The sequence below is a fragment of the Rhodotorula graminis genome (assembly GCF_001329695.1).
Source record: "Rhodotorula graminis WP1 unplaced genomic scaffold RHOBAscaffold_12, whole genome shotgun sequence".
Classification (NCBI taxonomy): domain Eukaryota; kingdom Fungi; phylum Basidiomycota; class Microbotryomycetes; order Sporidiobolales; family Sporidiobolaceae; genus Rhodotorula; species Rhodotorula graminis.
In genome coordinates, this window is record NW_017264939.1 from 358,560 (window position 1) to 373,437 (window position 14,878).

The 14,878-nt window shown below is 70.0% G+C and overlaps 5 protein-coding genes across 5 annotated transcripts; 4 read left to right on the plus strand and 1 right to left on the minus strand.

The window, feature by feature from the left end:
* Nucleotides 1-173: 173 nt before the first annotated feature.
* RHOBADRAFT_55306 (uncharacterized protein) lies at nucleotides 174-3,013 on the plus strand (the record flags this gene model as incomplete). The annotated part of the gene is made up of 7 exons (XM_018417781.1): nucleotides 174-254; nucleotides 321-821; nucleotides 911-995; nucleotides 1,061-1,110; nucleotides 1,177-1,221; nucleotides 1,335-1,644; nucleotides 1,793-3,013. Coding segments are annotated over 7 exons (2,231 nt in total), but the record flags the coding sequence as incomplete, so codon positions are not given.
* A 2,558-nt stretch (nucleotides 3,014-5,571) lies between these two features.
* Nucleotides 5,572-7,166, plus strand: RHOBADRAFT_17342 (uncharacterized protein; the record flags this gene model as incomplete). The annotated part of the gene is made up of 3 exons (XM_018412366.1): nucleotides 5,572-5,822; nucleotides 6,749-6,866; nucleotides 6,975-7,166. The coding sequence occupies 3 exons, from the start codon at nucleotides 5,572-5,574 to the stop codon at nucleotides 7,164-7,166; spliced, it is 561 nt and encodes a 186-aa protein (XP_018269123.1).
* Nucleotides 7,167-10,453: 3,287 nt separating this feature from the next.
* On the plus strand, nucleotides 10,454-12,256 carry RHOBADRAFT_65468 (uncharacterized protein). Its single transcript, XM_018418715.1, has 5 exons — nucleotides 10,454-10,570; nucleotides 10,677-10,804; nucleotides 11,199-11,318; nucleotides 11,402-11,825; nucleotides 11,903-12,256. Exons 1-5 carry the CDS (start codon nucleotides 10,474-10,476, stop codon nucleotides 12,160-12,162), a joined length of 1,029 nt encoding a protein of 342 aa, XP_018269124.1. The 5' UTR covers nucleotides 10,454-10,473; the 3' UTR covers nucleotides 12,163-12,256.
* Nucleotides 12,257-12,880: 624 nt separating this feature from the next.
* On the minus strand, nucleotides 12,881-14,367 carry RHOBADRAFT_46171 (uncharacterized protein; the record flags this gene model as incomplete). The annotated part of the gene is made up of 4 exons (XM_018414734.1): nucleotides 12,881-12,958; nucleotides 13,181-13,319; nucleotides 13,468-14,275; nucleotides 14,349-14,367. The coding sequence occupies 4 exons, from the start codon at nucleotides 14,365-14,367 to the stop codon at nucleotides 12,881-12,883; spliced, it is 1,044 nt and encodes a 347-aa protein (XP_018269125.1).
* A 273-nt stretch (nucleotides 14,368-14,640) lies between these two features.
* RHOBADRAFT_46172 (uncharacterized protein) lies at nucleotides 14,641-14,853 on the plus strand (the record flags this gene model as incomplete). The annotated part of the gene is made up of 1 exon (XM_018414735.1): nucleotides 14,641-14,853. A coding segment is annotated over one exon (213 nt), but the record flags the coding sequence as incomplete, so codon positions are not given.
* Nucleotides 14,854-14,878: the final 25 nt, after the last annotated feature.

Sequence of the window (14,878 nt, forward strand, 5' to 3'; positions counted from 1 at the left end):
TTCCCCCCCCCCCCCTCCAACTCTCCAGTCTCATCTCCTCCTCCTCCCCCTCCTCCCACCCTCCGTCCCCCCTCTCCCGACCCACCCGCATTCTCCCCACACTCGGCTCGGTCGACGAGTTCCCTCATGCCTCGCACCCGTCCTGACCTCTCGTCGCTCCACCGCCGACAGACCAACCGGGCCAGCAGGACGGCCAGAGCAACCTCCAGTTCGAGGAGAACCTCAACGACATCCCGCAGGCTCTCTACGACGGCGTGCGTTCCACCTCTCTCTCTGTGTCCGAGTGAGCCCCGACTGACCTCGCTCCTCGCTCACCACAGGCCAACGGCCCTGCCGCCCCCGGAGCAGGCGGTCCTCAACCCGCCATCGCCGCCTTCCCCTCGGTCCTCAACGGCGCTCCTCCGACCCCGCAGTTCGCCCCTGCGCCCGGCATCCCGGTCAACATGGCGCCGCAGATGATGCCCGCGCTCGCGCAGCCCCTCAACCCGGACGGCACCCAGCCGCCGCCCAAGCGGCCGCGCGGCCGGCCCCGCAAGGTGCCCGGCACCGAGAACCGCACGCCTGGCGGCGCCGGTGCGGCGGCGGGAGGTGGTGCGGCGGGCGCGAGCGGCGCAGATGGGAGCGGGCGCGGCAAGGCCAAGGCGCGTGGGAGGGGAAGGGGCAGGGGCCGTGGGCGTGGGCGCGGCGGCAAGCGTGCGAGGGTCAGCAGCGACGAGGAGGACTATGGGCCCGACTTGAGCTCGGCCAACAACTCGGAGGCCGAGGGCGACGACGACGGCGACGACAAGAGCGTCGACTTGAACCACGAGGTCGACGACGACGTGCGTCCGAGCGCTTCTCTCTTTCTCTCGTCGCGACATGTCTCTCGAACGCGTACTGACGAGTGGAAGAGTTCGTCCGCCCCGCACAGTTCGGCAGCAAGCCCAAGCCGACGACCAAGTTCGGCCGCAAGATCTCCAAGCCCAAGTCGTTCGTGCCGACCAACAAGCCGACGAGCACGTCCCTCGGCCTCTCCTCTACTCCCACTCGACCTACTGACACTCGTCGCCTGCTCTCGCAGTCGTGCGCAAGAAGCGCGCTCGCCCCATCATCAACCTCGACGCGAACCTCGTGCGCCTCGACTAGCCTCCTCGTCGTTCCCCGAGCAGCATCCTGACCTTCCTTCCGCTCACACAGATGTGCGAGGTCTGCCACCAGGGTCACTCGCCGCCCGAGAACCGCGTGCGTCCTCTTTTCCTCTTCTTCCCAGCCGCGCCCGTCCCTGACTCGTCTCCCTCGTCTTTCCTCCTCTCCCTACCGACCCTCGTCGCGCCCGCATCCTCCCCGGCCAACAGCTCGTCATCTGCGAGGCGTGCAACAAGGGCTACCACCAGCTGTGCGCCGTCCCGGCCATCGAGGCGTCCGTCGTCGACTCGACCCTGCCCTGGTTCTGCTCCGACTGCGACGCCAAGATCGCGGCGACCAAGGCGGCGCTCGACGTCGGCCAGGGCGGCGAGGACGAGTGGACGACGGGCGCCGGCGAGGACAAGGGCGAGGGCAAGGAGGGCGAGAGGGACGACGAGTACGCGGACGAGGTCAAGCGCGAGTGGCTCGAGGGCTTGCCGCTGCGCACGCTCGTTGGGTACATCCTCAGCATCGAGAAGAGTGCGTCGAGCGTTCTCTCCCTTCCAGCGTGTGTGCCCCGTCGCCGCGTGACTGACCGTATCTCCTTCCTCGCCTCCCTTTCCCCTCCCTGCCTCTCTTCTCCTCCCTCCCTCTCGCCTCGCCTCTTCGCCCGCGTCCCTCACCGCAGCCTTTGCTCCTCAAGTCTTGTCCGCCTCGTCCACCTCGTCCCTCCCCATCTGGCCCCGCAACCTGCCCGCCACCCTCGAGGAGACCAAGCAGGCCCGCCTGCGCGAGGAAGCCGAGCGCCAAGCGGCCCTCGACCGCCAGGCCGAGGAGCTCGCCGCCGCCATGGCGGCCGCGAGCGGCGCCGCGACGCCGAGTGTCGCCGGTACGGGCGACGAGGGCGCCGCGAGCCGCGCCGCGAGCGAGGTCGCCGCCGGGCAGCACTTGCCGTTCGGCGTGACGCTGCCTGGGGACGCGCCGGCGCGCACGGCTGCGAGTCGCAGGAAGGAGGTGGGCGACGGCGTCGGGGCCAACGGCGCGCTCGACGCGGCGGCGACGGGCGCGGGCGTGGGCGCGTCGTCGTCGTCGTCGTCGGCGTCGGGCGTCCCGGGTCGGCCGCAGCAGCAGCAGCAGCAGCAGCAGCCGCCGCCGTTCGCGACGTCGTCGTCAACCGCCCAGCAGCAGCAGCAGCAGCAGCAGCGCAACGCGCAGCCGGCCTTCCTCCGCCAGCCGTTCCACACCGTGCCCGCCCTCGGCGACGGTTCGGCCTCGCCGCAGAGCTACGGCTCGGGCAGCGGCGCCGGCGACATCCCTGTCGGCGGCTCGTCCTCGGCGCCGGCGTCGTCCCAGCAGCAGTCGCAGCAGCAGCAGCAGGCGCAGCAGCAGCAGGCCCAGGCGCAGGCCCAGGCGCAGCAGGCGCGCTACGCGGCGTACAACCCGCAGGCGCAGCTCGGCGCGCTCGGCGGCCTCGGTGGGCTCGGTGGCGTCGGGGCCGGCGCGGGCTACGGCGCGTACGCGGCGTACGGCGCACCGCAGGGGAGCCCGTACGGGCTCTACGGCGCGGGTGCGCAGGGCGGCGCTGGAGGAGCCGGCGGCGCGCAGTGAGCGGGCGTGCGTGTGCCGCCGCTCGGTCGGTCGACGACGGCGAGGCGGCGAAAAGGCGGCGGGGCTCGCTGCGCTCGAAGAGGAGGGGGAGGAGGACGCGAGGCGATGGAGGATGGTCTCGACGCTTGTTCCCCTTCTCCTCCTTCTCCCTTTTCTTTCTTCTTGGTCTCCCCTCTCTCTCTCTTCCCTTGTCTTCGCTCTGTTCGCTTTGTAGTCCCCTTCCCCTTCTCGCTTGGTAGGAACCTCCCGAGTCGTCCACGGACGGCGTCGGACGCGCTTGAAACTGACCCTGCACGACTAGCACCGTCTCGGTCTGTGTGCCTCGCTCGGTCGTCTGGGGGAGTGAACTGAGAGCTATCGACGCGACCACGACAGACTGCGTACGAGGCGACGCGCGCTCGAGAGGTTGGCTCGTCGTCGAGAGAGGCGACTCGAGGTCGAGGTTGCTCTCGCACCTCGCACGCTCGACGCCGCCCGTGCGCGTCTCGAGTGCAGCAGCGCAAGCACCACAGCCACACCTGCACGCGCGCCGCAACCGCCTCGCGCGCCCGTCGCTCGGACGAGCCATCTCGGACTCGAGGCCAACTCGTCGCTCCTGTCGGTCGTCACTCGCCTGAGCGCATGAGCTGGACAGCTCAGCCCCACGAGAACAGTGTACAGGTGCGCTTACAGCCCTCGTCCTGCCTCTCGAGCGAGCGCCTGACTGACCCCTCTCCTCCTCGGTCCTCCCCTCCCTCTCCGCACCCGTCTCCTCGCCCGACGTCGCCCTGACGGCCACACGATGCGCACCGACAGCAGAAGAACTACGACACCGTCGACCTCACCGACGACCGCGACGACTCGGTCGGCCCCTCGTCGGCACCGCACCGCCTCCCCGCCGACGCGCCAACAACCTATCCTCGCCACGCCGACTCGTCCTCGACCCGCTACGCACCTCCCGTCAACGGTCACCCGACCTTCCCGACGTCCACGTCCCGTGCGGCCCCGCCTCCGCCGCCGCTGCAGCGCAACTCGCCGGCCAGCATCTCGCAGCGGTACGCCGCTCCGGCCGCAGGCCACTCGTTCGCCGCCAGCCGCCAGCCCCTCCTCGATCAGAGCAAGGTCGCACCTCGCGGTCACCGCTATCCGGACGCCTCGCGCCTTCAGCAGCAGCAGCCGCCGCCGTTCGTCCCGTCGCACGACCAGAGCAGCTTCAACGCCAGCGTCGGCTCGAGCCTGCGTCTGCCCAGCAGCACCAAGTTCAGCTTCGGTCCACCTCACGTCAACTCGTTCCAGTCGAGGACCCACGCCCCGGCCATCGCCCAACCCGCACCTCCTGTCGACAGGCAGCACCGCGCGCCCTCTCATCCTCCCCCTCGCGCCTCGTACCCTCCCGCCGGGCAGTTTGCCGCGCACGACCCGTCGACGCACCACCGCCAGCCTCATCACCCGAACCCGCTCCGCCGGCAGGAGCAGCCGCGACCGCCACTGCCGCCGCAGCCGATCGTCCGCCGCGACCTGAGCGACGACGAGTGCGCCAAGTCGCCTCCTCGCAAGGCCGTCCTCCCTCCCGGCTTTGCTCCACCGACCTCGTCCCGACCCGGCTTCATCAACAGCTTCGTCCCCACGGCGCTCGCGCCAGCCGTCGACCAACGCCAGGCCGACTCGCACGTCCTCGTCGCCGCCGAGAACTCGCTCGACCTCGTCTCGCCCTCGCCTTCTCCTCCTCACCCTCACCAACACTTCGGCGCCGACCCCGCCATGTCGCGCAACGCCAAGGGCACGCCCATCACGCCGAGGGACCCGTCGGCGGGCAAGCCGGCCGTCGCCGTCGGCGGGTGGAGCACTGGGTTCGACGACGACGATGACGAGGGCGGCGCAGTGGGGCGAGGGCTGTCGAGGCAGGACAAGGGCAAGGGGCGCGCGGCGCCGTCGAGTCGCATGGCGCCGGCGTACCATGCCAGGGGCAAAGGGGGGGAGCGCGACAAGTTCCAGAACATGAACTTCAACAAGACCGCCCGTGCGTCCCACACACTCTCTCCCTCTCGTGCCCTCTCTCTCTCTCTCTCTCGCCGAGACTGACCCCTCGCCCGCCTCGTCGCAGCATCGGCCGTCTTGTCGAGCAACTTCCACAACTCGCCGCACGCCTCGACCTCGAGCTCGCGCGCCGGCCACACCGTCGCCGCCGCCGCCAGCTCGTCCAGCGCCAGGGCGCCCCGCGTCATCCACCAGGACGACCCGCAGACGGCGCTCGAGATGCGCGGCGCCGCCGAGAAGCGCAAGGTCGAGAAGGAGCTCGAGCTCAAGAACAAGAAGAAGAAGCCGGCGGCGTCGCGCGCGACGGCCAACGGCACGGCGGCGAGTCGCGGCCGCAAGAAGAAGGAGGTCGCGGTCGTCGAGCTGAGCTCGAGCGACGACGAGGACGACGACGGCGACGACGACCCGATCCGCACCTCGGACGACGACCGCGCCGGCTCGTCGCACGCGCCGTCGCACTCGCGCGCCTCGACCTCGAGCCGGCCGACGCTCAACGTCAAGGGCGCGGCGGCGGCGGCGGCGCAGGCGCAGGCGCAGCAGCAGAAGGAGCAGCAGCGCGGCAGCGACAGCTTTTCGGAGGACGAGCTCGCCATGGACGTGGCGCCGCGCCGCGCGCCGCATGGCCCGAACGTGGCGGCGAAGGTCGCCGTGTATCACCAGAAGAGTGACAAGGCCAAGCCGTCGGTGGCGGGGAGCCTCAAGCCCAAGGTGCGCTCTCTCTCTCTCTCTCTCCCCCGTCGGCGCTTGACGAGCAAGGACCCTGACTCGTCCCTCCCTCCTCGGCCCTCGTCGCAGACCAAGCCGCGAGTCGACGGCGGGCCGACCGACGGCGGCGAGCTCGACATGTTCGCAGCGTCGGGCAAGAAGGCGCCTCGCGCCGCCCAGGCGTCGAACGACAAGGGCAAGACCAAGGCCGAGATCGACAATGCGCTGTTCGACCAGGTCAAGGCCGTCAAGCTCAAGGCGTTCTTCGTCGGCCGCAAGGCGGTTCCTCCCGACTACGCGCACACCGACTACACGCTCCTGTACAACACGCGCGGCAAGCCCAAGGTCACGTTGCGCCGCAAAGCGCCCGACGCCGAGCCCGAGGACGTGTGCGATTGGAGCCAGAAGGAGATCGAGCGCGTGTCGTACCACGACGGGTCGGAGGAGCACACGATGCCGTTTGTCGAGTTCTATTTCAAGAAGGACAAGGCCGGCAACGCCGTCCTCAACCAGCTCGCGGCAGCGTGTGAGCTCGACGGTGCGTCCCCTCTCCCTCTGCCTGGGCGCCCTCGGCGAGTCCCCTGACACCCTGCCCCCCACGCTCGCAGACGTCTCGCGTGTCGAGCCCGGCGAGCGCACGATCGTCGTTCCTGTCGACCGCAAGGACCTGCCCGTCAAGTGGGAGAGCAACCCGACGACGCCGACCGCGCAGGTGCTCGTCCTTTGCCTCAAGGACTGGAGGTGCACCAAGGCCTCGTGCGTCCCGGCTTCCCCTTTCTCTCGGGCAATGAGCTGACTCTCTCTCACCCCGCAGAACCGGCAATGCCAAGGGCGCCAAGGGCACGTACGACAAGGCGTTGGAGGAGGCGGACGTGACCGCTCGCGACATTGCCAGGCGCACGAGCGGGCACAAGGGCAAGGGCAAGCAGAGCCAGCCGAAGCTCTCGTGCGTCCCACTCTCTCTTTTCGCGCCTTTCCTGAAGGACGGCAGCCCTGACGCGCCGGCGCCCTGCTCGTTCGCAGTTTCCCGAACGCGCCCGTCGCCGCCAAGGCGCCTCGCCTGCACACGGACGCCGCCGGCGACTACGTCGAGAGCGAGCCTCCTCGTGGCAGCGAGGGTGGACCTCCTCGTCGCAGCAGCCGTCCTTCGACCTCGGCGTTTGCCGGCGACGCCCAAGTCGCAGCGGCTCGCGAGGCGCTCGCCAAGCCGCGCTCGGTCTCTCCTTACGGCGCAGAAGAGATGTGCGTCCTCGCCCTTCTCTCCTCTCCCCTCCTCTCTCTCTCGCCACTCCTGACCTTCTCGAGCTGCGCGCAGCGTCCTCGAGTACCCGATGGGCGAGCCCGGCGCCGTCTCGGTCACGTGGGGCGACACCAAGCGCCTGCGCGACGAGGAGTTCCTCAACGACACGCTCATCGAGTTCGGCCTCAAGTGCGTCCCTCTCTCTCTTCTTTTTGCGACGTGCGTGACGCTCAGGGACAAGGGACTGACCCGCCCCTCTGGCCCTCCCTCGCGCAGGCGCATCATGAAGAACATCGAGGAGCGCGACCGCGGCGTGCCCGACGCCGCCAAGCTCGCGCCGCAGATCCACGTGTTCAACTCGTTCTTCTACAAGCAGCTGTCGAGCAAGAAGGACCTCAAGCGCGGCATGGACCCGTACCTGCTCGTCGAGAAGTGGACCAAGCGCGTCGACCTGTTCAGCAAACGCTACATCGTCGTCCCGATCAACGAGTAGTGCGTCCTCCTTTTTCCGTGTCCTCTGCCTGCCTCGCGCACCCGGTCCCTGACATCGTCGTCCTGTGTGCGCAGCCTGCACTGGTACCTCGCCATCATCGTCAACCCGGCGGCGATCCTCAAGCCTCCTCCTCCCGCTGCCGCACCTCGCAAGTCGGGCCGCAAGCGCGTCGGCACGGTCGACAGCGAGTGCGCCGTCGACAGCCCCGGCGGCAGCCCCGAGGTCGCGAGCAAGCACTTTGGCGGCGCCGGTCGCAGCCTGCGCGAGCCGGACCTCGAGCAGGACCCTGTCGCCGACGAGGAGGACGAGGAGGAGCAGGCCGCACGGGACAAGGTCGCTCGCGACTTTGCGGCCCTCGAGCAGCGCAAGGCGCGCGACCACGACCGCGAGGTGCAGGCCGCCGTCGCGAGCGTCGCCGCCCAAAGCGCGGCCGACCACGACCACGAGATGGACGTCGACGATGGCGGTCATGTCGCTTCGACGTCGGCTGTCGCCGGCTCGTCGCAGTACGGCACCGCCGTGTCGCCCGCCGGCGTCATCGACGACGAGGACATGCTCCTCGAGTCGTCGCAGAGCCCGCCGCCGCCGCCCGGACAGGGCAACGTCCACATGCGCGCCGACGACGACATGAGCGAGGTCGACGTCGACGTCGTGCGCGCTCGTCCCGAGGTCGAAGGCGGTGGGCCGGGAAGGTCGACAAGCACGTCGTCCTCAGCCCGTCGAGGAGCCAGGGCCAGCACAAGCGCTTCGCCGACAACGACGACGACGACGACGACATTGTCGTCCAGGAGCAGCCGCACGAGCGCGTTGCCGCCGCACCCGCACCCGCCTCGGACGAGTCGGACGCCTCGCTCGAGTCGCCGGACAAGCTCGGCCAGGGCAAGAAGCGGCTGCGGCGCGGGCCCAAAAAGGACGTCGTCGACGCCGAGCCTGCTCCTCCTCCCGAGGTCGTCAAGCCGCTCGACCGCATCACGCTCGACGACGACGAGGACGAGAGCCCGTCCGGCCCGGGCGACCCTGCGCCGACCTCGGCGCCGATGCAAAAGGCGACGTCGGCGTCCTCGGCCGTCGCGTCCACCTCGGGCTCGAGCACGTCGGCGCGCACGCCAGCGACCCCGGCGGCCGACACCGAGCCGACGTCTCGCTCGGCGCCGGCGTTGACGACGTACGGCTCGGCGGCATCCTCGTCACGGACCCGCCAGTCGGTCGTCGCGGCGCCGATGGCGTTCACGCCGCAGGACCCGGAGCCCGGGCGGCAGGAGCAGCTCGCGAGGGAGCGCGAGGAGGAGGAGGAGGCGAGGCGTCGAGCGAAAGCTGCCGAGGAGGCCGAGCTGGGCGAGAAGGTCAAGGCGAGCGCCGACAAGTGCGTCCTCCTTCCTCTGCCCTCTCGTTCGTCAGATTTGACGCGTACTGACACGCCCTTGCTCGTGCGCAGGTGCTGGATCCTCACGTTTGACTCGCTCGGCGCGCCGCACAAGCAGGTGGCGAACCGCGTCCGCGACTACCTCGTTCGCGAGGCGGCGTCCAAGCGGGGCCTGACCGAGACGTCGCCAGACGAGGTCAAAGTCCTCAAGGTCGATGTGCGTCGTCACCGTTCCCCTCGCACCATCTGCCGTCATTGCCGCCAGAAACTGACTCGCTCGCCCTCGCCTCCTCTCCTCGCAGGTGCCGCAACAGCCCAACTCGTGCGACTGCGGCCTGTACCTGCTCCACTTTGTCGAGACGTTCTTCAAGAACCCGCAGCTGTACCTCGACGCGGCGCTCGCGGCGCACTTGCAGCCGCCGCCGTCCAAGAGCAAGGACAAGGGCAAGAAGGACGTCGGCAAGAAGGAGCTCGAGTCGCAGTCGTTCGACCTGTGGGAGGGCAACGTCGCGCAGCAGAAGCGTGCCGTCATGCGCGCCGAGGTCGAGCAGCTGAGCAAGGCGTGGCAGAAGGACGTCGAGCCGCTGCGCGAGAAGGAGCGGCTCGAGCGCGAGGAGCGCAAGCGGCTCAGGGCCGAGGAGCGCGAGGAGGAGCGCAACCGCAAGGCGGCCGAGCGCGCCGCAGCTCTCGAGGTCGAGGAACAGCAGCACGACACGCACCACCGCACGGCGGCGTCGTCGTCGGCGGCAGCGACGCCCGCTCGCGCCGTCGTCGAGCCACCTCCCGAGGCGGCACCTCCTCCTCCTCCTCCTCCTTCCGCCGCACGATCGCCGACCAATTCTCGCCTGCCTCGTGTCGCACAGCCTCCTCCCGCTCGTGCGCCGCCGCCGCCGCCGCCACAGCCGCCGTCGTCCTCGTCGTCGTCGAAGGCAAAGGCCAAGGGCAAGCCGTCCGCGCCCGACCTCGTCCTGAGCGACAACGAGTCGGCGCCGGCGAGTTCGTCGCACCCGGTCGCCGAGCAGGCCTCGACGATCCCGACGGCGAAGCCGCGAGACGAGCAGGCCTCGCGCGGCTCGTCGTCGGCGCTCGTCCAGACGCAGCAACAGCGGTCGCTCCACCTCGTCCACCAGCCGGTCCCCGACACGGGCCCGTCGTCGTCCTCGTCGTCGAAGCGTCCCCGCGCCTCGAACGACGGCTCGCTCGAGCTGGACCGAACCGCAGCGCCCAAGCCGGCCAACCTTCCGTCGTTCTTGCCGCCGCCGCCGACGCCTCGAGTCGAACCCGCGCGCGTCGACGCCGACGCCGACTCGGTCGAGACGGGCGTCGTCGACTCGCAGTCGCTGCCGCACGATGAGCCGGTCCCGAGCGGCTGCGCCGGCAACGAGGGCGAGCGCCGCCCGAGCAAGAAGGTCAAGGTGCGCCACGCCCCGGCCGACTCGCCGCAGCAGCCGGTCCCGCCGTCCGCCGGTTCGTCCGCCGGCGCCCTCGTCGACTATGCCTCGACGAGCGACCACGAGGACGGCGACGCGCGAGGCACTGTCGCCGACTCGCAAGAAGGGCGCGCGCCGCCGACGCCTCGGGCCATGCCGGCGCGGCGCGCGGCGACGTCGGCCGACTTTCACCCGGCCTCGACGACGCGCAGCAAGACGACGCCGACCGAGACGATGGTGCTCGAGGACGACTGAGCGTGTGCGCCGTGTGCGAGAGCGGGCGAGGAGGAGAAGGAGGAGGGGCAGCGCTTTTTCTCCGAGTTGCGGGTCTTGCCTGTGTGGGTGTGGCGGGATCGTAGTTTTGTAGCTGTCACACGCCCGTGTTTGTCTTTCTCTCTTTGACCTGCGGCGAGTCGCACAAAGGTGGATCGAGGAATCGGATGAAGCCGGTCTCTCGCTCGCCTCCTCCCCCTCCTCCTCCCCTCTCTCGTCCACACCTCCTCGCTCGCCCAGGATGTTTGCTGCTGCCCGCCAGACCTCGTCGCTTGCCAAGCGCGCCTTCTCAACCTCGTCGGTCAACAACACGCGCGTCGCTGTCCTCGGTGCCGCAGGTCCGTCCGACCCCTCCTCCTCCTCTCCTCCCTCGCTCGAGATCTCGCTCTCGACGGGGTGGTGGACCGTCGATGGTCGGTCACTGACTCGCACTACACTCCACAGGCGGTATCGGCCAGCCGCTGTCGCTCCTCCTCAAGCTCAACCCGCTCGTGTCGCACCTGTCGCTGTACGACATCCGCCTCGCGGCCGGTGTCGCCGCCGACGTCGACCACTGCAACACCCCGTCCAAGGTCCGTTCGCCTGCTCTTGTCTCTCTCGACGTTCGGGCAGGGGCTCGCGGGCGCGGTAGCGGCATGCGGGCGAGATCGAGGGATCACCGAGACGAGGGCCCGCGGGCTTCAAGGCGCGCGGCATCTCTACCCCGGGCACCTGCGCCGGGTTGTGCCGCGTGGAGCACGGTGCATGGTGCCTCCAGGGCGTGGGCGGGTGCGCAGAGGCCGCCGCGGCCGTCGGCGATCGTCGAGTGGACCGCTCGGAGGACGTCTTCGGGCCTCTCGTCCAGCGGGTCTCGCTCGCGCAAGGCGACGCCGCGCTCGTCCACGGCCTCATTGGCGACCTGACGACGACCTGTACACGGTCCCGAATCAAGGAACCGCACACTGACGCCGCCCCTCCTCGTCGCAGTGCGTCGGCTACGGCCCGGAGGACGGCGGCCTCGAGAAGTCGCTCGAGAATGCCGAAATCATCCTCATCCCCGCCGGCATGCCTCGCAAGCCCGGCATGACCCGTGACGACCTCTTCAACGTGCGTCCCTGCCGTCACCGTCGTCGTTCCCACTCTCGAGAAATCGCCCGATTGACCCTTGCGCCTCCCTCTCGCCTTTGCAGGCCAACGCGTCGATCGTCCGTGACCTCGCCAAGGCTGCCGCCAAGGTGGCGCCCAAGGCGCGCATCGGTGTCATCGCCAACCCGGTCAACTCGACCGTGCCGATCGTCGCCGAGGTGTTCAAGGCGGCGGGCGTGTACGACCCCAAGCGCCTCTTTGGCGTCACGACGCTCGACATTGTCCGCGCGTCGGCCTTCCTGTCGGGCATCGCCGGCACCAAGCCGGCCGAGACCAACGTGCCCGTCGTCGGCGGCCACTCTGGCCCGACCATTGTCCCGCTCCTGAGCCAGCTCCCGGAGGGCAAGAAGGTCGTCGAGCAGGGCGGCGAGCAGCTCGCGGCGCTCGTCAAGCGCATCCAGTTTGGCGGCGACGAGGTCGTCAAGGCCAAGGACGGCGCTGGATCGGCCACCCTCTCGATGGCGTACGGTGCGCCCTCCTCCTTCTCCCTCTTCCTCTCCCTTCCTCAACTGACTCTCTCTCTCTCTCCCTTTCCCTCTCTGCAGCCGGTGCCGACTGGGCCGACTCGCTCCTGCGCGCCATGAACGGCGAGCAGGTCGAGATCTGCACCTACGTCGAGTCGCCGCTGTACGCCGACAAGGGCGTCTCGTTCTTCTCGTCGCCCGTCCAGATCTCGTCCGAGGGCACGGTCGGCGAGATCAAGCCCGTCGGCCAGCTGCACCCGTCGGAGCAGAAGCTCCTCGACGCGTGCCTCCCGGACCTCAAGAAAAATATCGAGGCCGGTGTCAACTTCATGAAGCAGTAGAGCCGTCCTGGAGCGCTCTCCTGCCTCTCTCTCACTCTCCTACGTAGCCTGTGCACGGTTGGGAAAAAGGCCCTTTGCAGTGCGTCGTCGTCGTCGAGCGAGAGGTCCGAGAGCGGGTCTCTTTCTCGTCCTTCTCTTTCCCTCTTCCTTTCTCTCTCTCTCTCTCTCTGTCTCCCTCTCTCTCGTCGTCGTCGTCGTCCTCTCGTCGGCGTCGACGACGGCGCTCAGTCGGCAGGACGTCGCCGTCCTCTTGCCGGCCGAACGCGGCTCTCTTTTCCTTCGCTCTGTCCCTCTCTCGCTTCCTCTCTTCTCTCCCCCTCTCTCGTCGTCGTTGTCGTCGTCCTCACGTCGACGACAGCGCTCGAACGACAGGACGGTCGTCGCCCCGCTCGTCGCTCGGACCGACCGGAGCGAGCGCCTCGTTCGGCTCGCGCGCTCTCTCCCCTCTCTCTCCTCTCTCCCTCTCTTCTCTGCCTCGCTCTGTCTGCGTCTCTCTCTCGCGCTCTCTCGCTCTCTCCGTCCGTGTCGTCCCATCGTCGACGTCGACAGGGCAGCGCTCGCTCTCGCTCTCGCTCTCGGACCTCTCGACGACGACGGACGAGGACGAGTCGCACTTACGGCAGAGGGTTGCACAGGGAGGGAGAGAAGGGCTACGCAAGGGGCACGACGCTGGCGAGACGAGGGGGCGGGAGAGGGGTGCGAGGGGCGAGGGCGGCATTCAGGCGGGAGGGGCAGGCGCAGGCGCAGGGGCCAGACGCGGGCCTAGCTGGTCGCTCCTGATGCGGTCACGTTGCTCCTGTGGGGCAGGGGACGAGAGGGGGCGTGTCAGGGGGGTGGTTCGCTTGGACGAGGGGCAGGAGAGGGAGGGAGGGAGGGAGGGAGGCGGGGAGAGAGGGGGAGAGAGGTGTGGGGGAGAGGGAGGGAGAGAGGGAGGAAGGAGGGAGAGGAGATGGAAGGGAGGGAAAGGAGGGGAGGGAGGGAAAGAAGGAGGGGGGAAACCCGAGCCGACTCGACTCACCGCCGCGACGACCTTGACGTTGGCCAGCACGCTCTCCTCGACCTGGGCCTTGGCGAGCTCGGCGTACAGTGCGGCGTGCGCGCGGTCGTACAGGGCGATCTGGGCGTCGAGGGACGCGAGGAGGGCCGTGGCGCGGCGCCTGGGTGGATGGGGGAGGGTGCGGCGAGGGGCGAGGGAGGGAGGGAGGGAGGGAGGGAGGGAGAGGGTCAGTGTCGTCGTCGCAGGACCGCTCCCGAGCACGACCTCGAAACTCGACCGAGCGCCGGGAAACCGAGCAGCAAACTCACGGGTCCATCCCCTCCCTGAGCGCCTCCCTCATGCCCATCTCGAGTCCCTCGACGCCCTCGCCCTCGACGTCCGCCACCTGATCGAGCAGCGCATCGACGTCCACCCCGACCTCGTCCTCGGGGACGGGGCGGCGGAGCGCGAGGGGCACGACGGGCGGCACGACGCCCGCGCCGCGCAGGGTGCCGACGAGGCGGATCCCGCCGCGGTCGAGGGCGGTGAGTGGGGGCGGCGGCGCGGCGGCGGCGGTGTCGGTGTCGGTGTTGCGCGGCGCGGCGTGCGAGGGACGGCGGCGGCGGCGGCGGCGGCGGCGGGAGGCACGGCCGGAGGAGGAGGAGGACGACGACGAAGCGTCCGAGGACCCGCCATCGTCGTCGGCGTCGTCGTCGGCGTCAGCGTCGCTCGCGACCCAAGCCGCGTCGCGCGGATCCTCAGCGCCCTCGCCCTCGCCGACGCGCTCGCGCTCGTCGTCGTCCTCGCTCGGCGTGCGCGCGCCACGGCCCCTGCCCCCCTCGCGCCCCGCGCGCCTCGGCTGCGTCCTCCTCGGGCGCTTTGCCGGGCAGCGCTGCTGCTCGTCGTCGTCGTCGTCGCGCTCGAGCGTGACGGCGCGCGCCTTGCCCTTGTCGCGCGCGGTGAGGCGGCGCTCGGGCGCGGGTGTGGGTGCTGGGTCGCCGGCGTTGGCGTTGGTGTTGGCGGTGGCGGTGGCGGTGGCGGTGGTGGTGGCGCGAGCGAGACCAAAGGGCGCGGGCGGGTGGTTGTACGGGATGAACGAGAGGCGAGGGCGGGAGGAGGTGGAGGAGGACGACGAGGCTGTGCAGGGCGAGGAGGAGGGGGTCAGTCGGCGCTGCGTGGGCTCGAGTGGAGGGGCCAGGAGGGTGCGCACCGTGGTTGCTGCCCTGCATCGAGTGACCTCAGAAGAGCTGCACAGCCGAGGAGGGAGAGGGACGAGGTGGTCGAGGAGATGAGGATGGCGAGGGGGCAGGGGTTGCTCGTGTGACGGGTTGGGGGGCTGCTGCTTGTAGACGTGCTAGTAGGGGCTAGACTGGCAGCTGGTCGCAGTTGCTCGAGGGGCGCAAGAGTGAGAGCTGCTCCACCTCCCTCTCCCTCCTCCTCCTCTCTCCTCTTGTCCCTCGTCCTCCTCGCCCGGCAACCTCGCCCAGAGTCCGCCCCCCGCCATGCCTCCCCCGCACGCCCTGCTCAGCTCGCCGCTGCACCGCATCCCGACTCTGTGGTCCCTCGTGCGCCCGCTCCTCCGCGCAGCCCGCACCGCCCCGCTCCCTCCGCCTCACCGCGACGCCCTCGCCAACCACGTCCGCGCCCACTTTCGCCTCCACCGCAACCTCGGCAACGTCGAACGCGTCAGGCGCAAGCTCGTCGACGCACAACAGGTGCGCCCCCTCCCCTCCTCGACCT

What these genes read in the sequence shown, in the direction of transcription:
- RHOBADRAFT_65468 (XM_018418715.1), top strand. Translation starts at nt 10,474, where the DNA reads ATGTTTGCTGCTGCCCGCCAGACCTCGTCGCTTGCCAAGCGCGCCTTC. An exon ending in CGCTGTCCTCGGTGCCGCAG is followed by an intron (nt 10,571 to 10,676) that starts GTCCGTCCGACC and finishes TACACTCCACAG; the next exon opens with GCGGTATCGGCCAGCCGCTG. An exon ending in CCCGTGACGACCTCTTCAAC is followed by an intron (nt 11,319 to 11,401) that starts GTGCGTCCCTGC and finishes TCGCCTTTGCAG; the next exon opens with GCCAACGCGTCGATCGTCCG.